The sequence below is a fragment of the Solanum tuberosum genome, unplaced genomic scaffold (assembly GCF_000226075.1).
Source record: "Solanum tuberosum cultivar DM 1-3 516 R44 unplaced genomic scaffold, SolTub_3.0 scf00261, whole genome shotgun sequence".
Taxonomy (NCBI): domain Eukaryota; kingdom Viridiplantae; phylum Streptophyta; class Magnoliopsida; order Solanales; family Solanaceae; genus Solanum; species Solanum tuberosum.
In genome coordinates this window covers 567,308-575,457 of record NW_006239185.1, presented here as the reverse complement: position 1 = coordinate 575,457, position 8,150 = coordinate 567,308, and the positions used below count along the sequence as shown (strand labels likewise).

At 33.1% G+C, this 8,150-nt stretch overlaps 1 protein-coding gene across 1 annotated transcript; it reads right to left on the bottom strand.

Annotated features, from left to right (window-relative positions):
• Window positions 1-6,061: 6,061 nt before the first annotated feature.
• LOC107062720 (uncharacterized) lies at window positions 6,062-7,977 on the bottom strand. The gene is made up of 2 exons (XM_015313680.1): window positions 7,698-7,977; window positions 6,062-7,386 (listed from the first exon to the last, which is right to left on the bottom strand). The coding sequence occupies exons 1-2, from the start codon at window positions 7,975-7,977 to the stop codon at window positions 6,062-6,064; spliced, it is 1,605 nt and encodes a 534-aa protein (XP_015169166.1).
• Window positions 7,978-8,150: the final 173 nt, after the last annotated feature.

Below are 8,150 nucleotides of genomic sequence, written 5' to 3'. Positions count from 1 at the left end.
TCTTGATTAATCATGTATTACTGAGTATTTCAATTTATCTTCTTTAGGCTATTAATCTTCCTAAATGTGTGATCCATGATATACATAGGATTTTTGCTAAATTCTTATGGAATGACAAAGAAGAAGGAAAAGCCACACACTAGATAACTTGAAAAGATAATTGTTTGCCTAAAGTGGAGGGAGGTCTAGACTTCATATATCTATTTGATATTATAAATGCCTTATTTTCTAAGTTGTGGTGGAACTTCAGAACCACTGGGGTGATCCTCGCCTCTTTTTGATACTCAGGGAAAAAGGAGAAAATAAGACTTCGAATGATTTAAAGTTTGTCCCCCGTCCCACCCGCTCTGGCGCTCCCCACACCGCTGGAGCGCCTCCGCCGTAGCGGGATAATCCCCGCTCTAGCGGGACAGTGGGCCCAGCATGCTCAAGACGTTTTGCCCGTCTAAATCAATGACGATTTGGGTCGTTACAAGAGGCTCACAAGTATTGAAGGCTATATTTTAGGCTAGAGACTTCTTTGATCAACAGATTTTGTGGGAAACTAAAGAAGGCCATTCTAGTGTTTGGTTTGACAATTGACTACAAATTGGGGCCCTTCACTTACAGATGTCTATTTCTCATAAACAGAATCAGATAGAATCAGTGTATCAACTCCTTAATGAGAATGGGTGGATAATGAGGTGTTAAGTTAGAATCTTAATGAAGAAGTGTGTAATCACATCCATACTATAATAGGGAATTTAACAACTATTGAAGGAAAGATAAAGCTTGGTGGCTGGATTGTGCTTCAGGAAGGTTTTCAATAGGATCAGCCTAAGAGTTATGTAGATACAAAAAAGATCCTTAAATCAATGTGATGAACATTTGAGAGAAAGGATTGCCTTTCAAGGTGTCTTTGTTGTTGTGGAGGATGTGGTTTGGTAGAATCCTTATTGGATAAGTCCTCATTAGAAGGAAAATTGTGGATTCTGTTGAATGTTGTGGTTGCAATACTAAGGTACAAGAAACTTTTAATCACCTATTTATTGAATGCCTAAATGCTAAGGCTATTTGGAAATATTTCTCAGAAGTTGCAGGATTACATATTAATGTAATCCATATTAATCAAGGACTAGAAGAATGGTGGAGTGTTGATTGTGTTGCTAAACTATAACCCATATTTAAAACAGTTCCTGCTTTTGTTAATTGGAAAATTTGGAAGAGAAGAAATGTTATTAAACATGGGGAAAGATGAGTAGGCAATCCATGATGGCAGAAACAAGCACAAACCTATACTTGTTTACCAAATGTCGATATCCATGGTTAAAGGGTCTCCCTAACAATTGGCCTCATAATGTAAAATATATGGAGGAGTATGCATCTCTTGTAATACATAAAATGGTTAAGTGGAGTCACCCTCCAAGTGGAAGCTTTAAATGTAACACTAATGGATCTTGCAGAGGAAATCCTGGACCTGGTTCTATGGCCTTTTGTGTTAGAAATGAGTTTGGGGATTTGGTGTTTGCTGAGTCAAGGCTACTGGAAAGGTGCACTGTCATTGAAGCAGAGATTAAGACTATTAGAATGGGGATTGTATACTGCCAATAACACAAACTACTCCCACTGATTGTATATAGGAGGTTCCATGGGCAATCTCACTGGGGATTATCCATAGTTGTCAAGTGGAAGTGTGCACATATTCGGAGAAGGCAACCAATTGACAAATTTTTTCACTAATTATGCTGTTAATTTTGTAGGTACAAAAGTGCAACAATTCAATAATAGTCAAGACATTCCACAACAAGAAAAATCAATCATTCATCTAGAAAAATTACATGTTCCTAATATTTGAATAAAGAAGATTCAAAATACGATGTACAAGGTTCAAACCACAACAGAGTTTCAAAATAGGATGTACAAGGTTCAAACCACAACAGAGGAACATTGATTCACTTTTAGCTAGAGATTCATTAGAAACAATAAAAAAGAGATATTTTTCAAATTTATAGTTGAAACATAGTTGATAATTGTATGTCTTTAACAATGATATTAATTCCAATTGGAAATCAACATGTTGAGATACATAATTAAAAGCTATGAATCAACAAACAAACTTGAAGATTATAGGAGTTGGGGTACTTAGTTTGAGTTTTTTTGTTGGAGCTCGTCGAAGGATAATTCCAGATTCAAGACCTGTAATTAGATTCACAAACTAATCCAAAGAATGTTGTCAAAGTTTGTCATAAGAAAAAACTTTAAACAATAGTTACCTCTACATTCAGTTAATAGTTGCAACTCCCAAGTCCCAAGTAGAAGAAGTCTTCAATGGTGCTTGAATCATGACGTCTGTGAGATTTTAGATGTCTGAATGATTTCAACCCGTACTTGGTAGCGTTACACGATTACTATGATATGGCGATAAGTTTGTGAAGGTGAGGCTTTCCCAGCGATTTGAAGAAAGCAACGATGAGCTTCCTAGTCTGAAGATGAAGATGAAGGATCGTTTTGGAAAAGTTGAATTTTCTTTCATTGTATTTTGGTTTCTTTATTTCTTTTTGTTCTTAGTGGGTTTTTTCTTGGTCTTGGGCCACTTTTGGGCCTAAAACATGTAAATATCCCTATTTTCTGATTAATAAAAGACCAATCTAGTCTATTGTTTTTTTTTATAAAAAAAAAGCTTTCACAAAAAAAACAAAATAATATAAATAACATTGTTTTCTTTTAAAAATATTAATTAATTAAATAATAATTTATATCATCCAATAGGAAGATGCCAAGTGTATAATTCTAACTACTTTTAGGGTGTGTTTGGTATGAAGGAAAACATTTTCCGGAAAATGTTTTCCTTCATACCAAACACACCCTAAAAGTAGTTAGAATTATACACTTGGCATCTTCCTATTGGATGATATAAATTATTATTTAATTAATTAATATTTTTAAAGAAAACAATGTTATTTATATTATTTTGTTTTTTTTGTGAAAGCCTTTTTTTTATAAAAAAAAAGCTTTCACAAAAAAAACAAAATAATATAAATAACATTGTTTTCTTTAAAAATATTAATTAATTAAATAATAATTTATATCATCCAATAGGAAGATGCCAAGTGTATAATTCTAACTACTTTTAGGGTGTGTTTGGTATGAAGGAAAACATTTTCCGGAAAATGTTTTCCAATTTTCTCATGTTTGGTTGGGTTAAATGTTTTGGAAAATGTTTTCCATAAGTTTTGAAGGGAAGTCATTTTTCTTAAATTTGAGGAAAATGAGTTGATTTGGAAAACATTTTCCAAAACATTTAACCCAACCAAACATGAGAAAATTGGAAAACATTTTCCGGAAAATGTTTTCCTTCATACCAAACACACCCTAAAAGTAGTTAGAATTATACACTTGGCATCTTCCTATTGGATGATATAAATTATTATTTAATTAATTAATATTTTTAAAGAAAACAATGTTATTTATATTATTTTGTTTTTTTGTGAAAGCTTTTTTTTTATAAAAAAAAGGCTTTCACAAAAAAAACAAAATAATATAAATAACATTGTTTTCTTTAAAAATATTAATTAATTAAATAATAATTTATATCATCCAATAGGAAGATGCCAAGTGTATAATTCTAACTACTTTTAGGGTGTGTTTGGTATGAAGGAAAACATTTTCCGGAAAATGTTTTCCAATTTTCTCATGTTTGGTTGGGTTAAATGTTTTGGAAAATGTTTTCCAAATCAACTCATTTTCCTCAAATTTAAGAAAAATGACTTCCCTTCAAAACTTATGGAAAACATTTTCCAAAACATTTAACCCAACCAAACATGAGAAAATTGGAAAACATTTTCCGGAAAATGTTTTCCTTCATACCAAACACACCCTTAGTATTGTTTTTTCTTCTTCATAATATGCACTTTTAGAGAATTGATTACACATTTTTTGTCAGATGGCTTTATAAGGGAAAATAAAATTCACTCCGGACAACGGGGAAGGGGGAGGGGGGGGGGTAAATTGTAAAGTTAAAGTAAGTTTCGTGGACAAGTTTATGAGAGATTTTGTGTATTTTTTTCTTTAATATATTACACTTCTTCTATATCAATTTTTATGACTTATTTTTTTAAGTCAATCCCAAGAAGAATGTGATAACAATTTAATTTAAAATGCTCATTTTATCTGTAATAATTTAATTTTAAATGCTCTTTTATACTCCCGAACTATCGTAAATGGTATGTAGATACCCTCCGTCATACTTTTGGGACATTGGTGCCCCTGCCGACAAAAAACTAGAGCATATATGCCCTTCACTCTAATGGAAGACTAAATAGGGACACGTGACACAATTTTATCCGTCGATAAATGTCGGATTGGTGGATAAGATTATGGCACGTGTATTTTCCGTTAGTATAAAGGGTATATATGCTCTTGTTTTTGGACGGCAGGGGCACCAATGTCCCAAAAATACGACGGAGTGTATTTGCATACCATTTACGATAGTTTGAGGGTATATTTGTCCTTTTTCCCATATATAAATACAAATTACACACACAAACACACACAGAGACACACAGAGAGACAGACAGACACACAATTATTATATGACATATATGCAAATACAATTAGCCTTTCTCCACTCTCTGGTCTTTCTCGCTCGCTTCTCTCCCCTCTCTCCCAATATCGCTCGCTCTCTCCTCTCCTCTCCCAATCTCTCTCGCCAGAATATACAAATACATGTATATCAATTATATATATAATTAGTGAAAAAATCTAACAATTGATTGCCTTCTCTGAATATGTGCACACTTCCACTTGGCAACTATGGATAATCCCTTGTACATGTCTAATATCCAGTGAGATTCCCCATGGAACCTCCCATATACAATCAGTCGGAGTAGGTTGGGTTGTTGGCAGTATACAATCCCCATTCTAATAGCCTTAATCTCTGCTTCAATGATAGTGCACCTTTCAAGTAGCCTTGACTCAGCAAACAACAAATCCCCAAACTCCCAATCTGCTCGCAGGATATACAAATACATATATATCTATACCAAGTTACATATATACAATTATTTAACAAATATACATATTCAATTCAATAAATATACATATACAATTTGGCTCTCTCCGCTCTCTGCCCTTTCTCTCTCGCCTCTCTCCTCCCTCTCCCAATCTCGCTCGCCACTCTTCTCCCAATAACATGTAGCTACGAATTGTAATTAACAAACTATAGGTATGAAACGTAATTGAAGTAATTTTTGAGTGACGTTCCCTTAAATTGAATACTTTGGAAAATGTATGAAATATTAAATAGTACTCCCTCCGTTTCAAAAAGAATGACCTTTTTTCCTATTTAGTCTGTTTCAAAAAGAATGGGCCCTTTCCCTTTTTAGTACTCCCTCCGTCCCTTTTTACTTGTCCATATTTCCTTTTTTGGATGTCCCTATTTACTTGTTCATTTTGACAAATCAAGAAAAGACAACAAATTTTTTCCTATTATACCCTTATTTACACTTTTTGAAAATTTCTAATAAAGCTGTAGTTCATCCTTTTTGGAACCAGAAAATGCATTTATTATGCCTGGGGAGTTGCACAGTCCTTTAAGTTACCCATAAAGCATTTTGTTAGTTTATGAGTAAAAAATTTGAACAATTTTTTTTACTAAAAAAATGGACAGAAATAAAGTTGAAGTTTCAACTAATACTCCTATCAAAGTAGAAGGCTCACTTATATTGATTGAAGATCCAAAAATTATTGAAGTCAAAAATTTAAAAAGAAAAGATGAAGATCGAATAGAAGCATTTGAAGATTCAAAGGGAAAAATTAAGCATATTGCAGCAGGCAAAATCGATTTGGACAAATTTCCAGAAGAAGGAGAAGAGATATTTGATGATCCAGAATTACAAAAAACATTTGGTAAAATGTTGAAAATATTACTTCCGAAATTTTACTAAGAGAAAATGAGTTTTGTGTAGGCATAATAATTTCGTTCATTCTCTGTTCCAATTACATTATGGCTACGAGCCTTGAACTTTTGATCTTTACTAAGAGAAAAAATAGATGACACTGGATTTCTCATATAACAGTAACTTTAATGTAACGAACTGGGAAGACGATTCATTACATCATTTACTAATTCAGAATCACACTTTAAACTAATAGGTAGTTGCCCTGTTCTTTGTAATATTTCTTTCTTAATATGCGGAATATTGTACTTATTAAAACCTCCAATTCGCATAATTTCTTTCATACACGATTGTAGTGTCAGAAAAATGCGATTGGAAATACGTTCCGGGAAAACTTCATAAGCATTGGTAACGACACTAATAAGCTCGTCAATATTTTTTGGAGCCTCTTGGTGTTGTAAGGCTTGAATAGCACTGAAAAATCCCAAATCCAAAACATTCATATCAGGAGAATTCGGTGGTTGACACATTAGGCGGATGTCAAATCCATCTTGTGAAGCTACCTGTCGAAATTCATCATCGTTTATTTTGACATGAGTTCGAGCATTATCTTGTTGAATATATATTGGATGAGTAGAGTCGCCAATTGGCCATTTTTCCTTTATAGAAGGAATAACCTTATCAATTAAAAATGATCGTATGACGTCCCTATTCACTACACTTATTGGTTTTGTCTCTAGCGTTCCTGCAGGACGATTAACACTGCCTCTTTGTGCTTCCTCTTGTATAACAAAGGGCCATATACCAATTTTTCCACAGAACAACACATTTCCTAAAGCATCAATCCGTGGCCGAGCTAAAGCGACTAAAAACATTATTTTAAGTATATAATTGCTACTTTTGCAACTTCGCAGCTGCTCTTCTTCACCTGGGAGCATGTAGTAAGTCTGCTTCTTTTTAGTCATGTAGAACCATTTTTCATCAATATGTACAATATTGTACATATCAATGAAACTTGGGTCATCTGGAATGCTATCACGATCAACCATTGACAAGCAGAATTGTAGTCGAGATATCTTATTTTGCTCTGTCAAAAAAGGCTTTATAGTATTTGAGTGCCTTTGTATCTCTTTTCCTTTCAAACGTCTACCCAAAGTACTTTTGTTTACATCTAATGAGCAAGCAAGAGTCCGGAGAGTTGTCCGCTTTCTAAGAGGGATTTCTCGAAAACGATTCATGTCAATTTCAATCCTCTTACGACCACAATTTTTTGCTTTTCTCCGGGATACATCATTTTGTGTACCATAACCTGATTGCTTCCAAATGCGATAAACTGTCCGCAATGATACTGAAAAATGTGATGCTACCATTTTCCGTACTCCTTGTCCCAATTTGCCGTTCACACTCTTTGCGAGTAGCATTTCGTACAATGCTATACGTTTATCATTGCTTAATTCTCTTGGTGTACTTGATGATTGTGACAACTCTTCATCATCACTACCATTACTATCTGTATGATTTTAATATTTTTAAGAAAATAGAGCACAAGTATACACATTAGAGACAATTCACATCATAAAAGACATACTAAAACAAATAACCAACATTAGTTGATAAGTTTAGAGCATTTTTTTTCATTTATTTAAATCTGCCATTTTTGATATGTAAATCTGTCCATTAGAGAATTAAGACATAACGTACATTTTTGTAAAATATTGTTTAATCTTTTCTGTGCTATGTGATTGTCCAAATACGAAAACTGCCATTTTTGATATGTAAAAAACATTGAAAAAATTGGAAAAAAATACATTGTATGCATACCAATGTTTATATGTGGCTCCTCATGTGTTGTTTGTGGTCCTGAATCAAATGGTATATCATCTTCTGCAGATAGCTCAGTATTTAGATCAAACGAAATTTGATTGACTGAAGAAGGCTCATCTATTGAATTACTTGAATTAAAACTAGGACTAGGTAATGAATCAACAATAATATTGAGATCGGGTATATATTGTGCAACACCGGAAGAATCATCCACTTCAATAGAAATATTTAAATCTATTCCATTCATTGAACTTGATTTATTTTGTCTTGTATCCATTGGTTGTTTGATTTCTCATTTCATTGAAGCATTTTTTTATAACAAAATATTTTGGTGTTTAATAGCAAATTAAATAAATATTAGTAAAAATTAGGCAAATGACATAGTATAAGAAAGAAATTACTTCCTTTCCCTACTCTTTCATTAATTACCAAAAATCCCTTTTTTTAGTG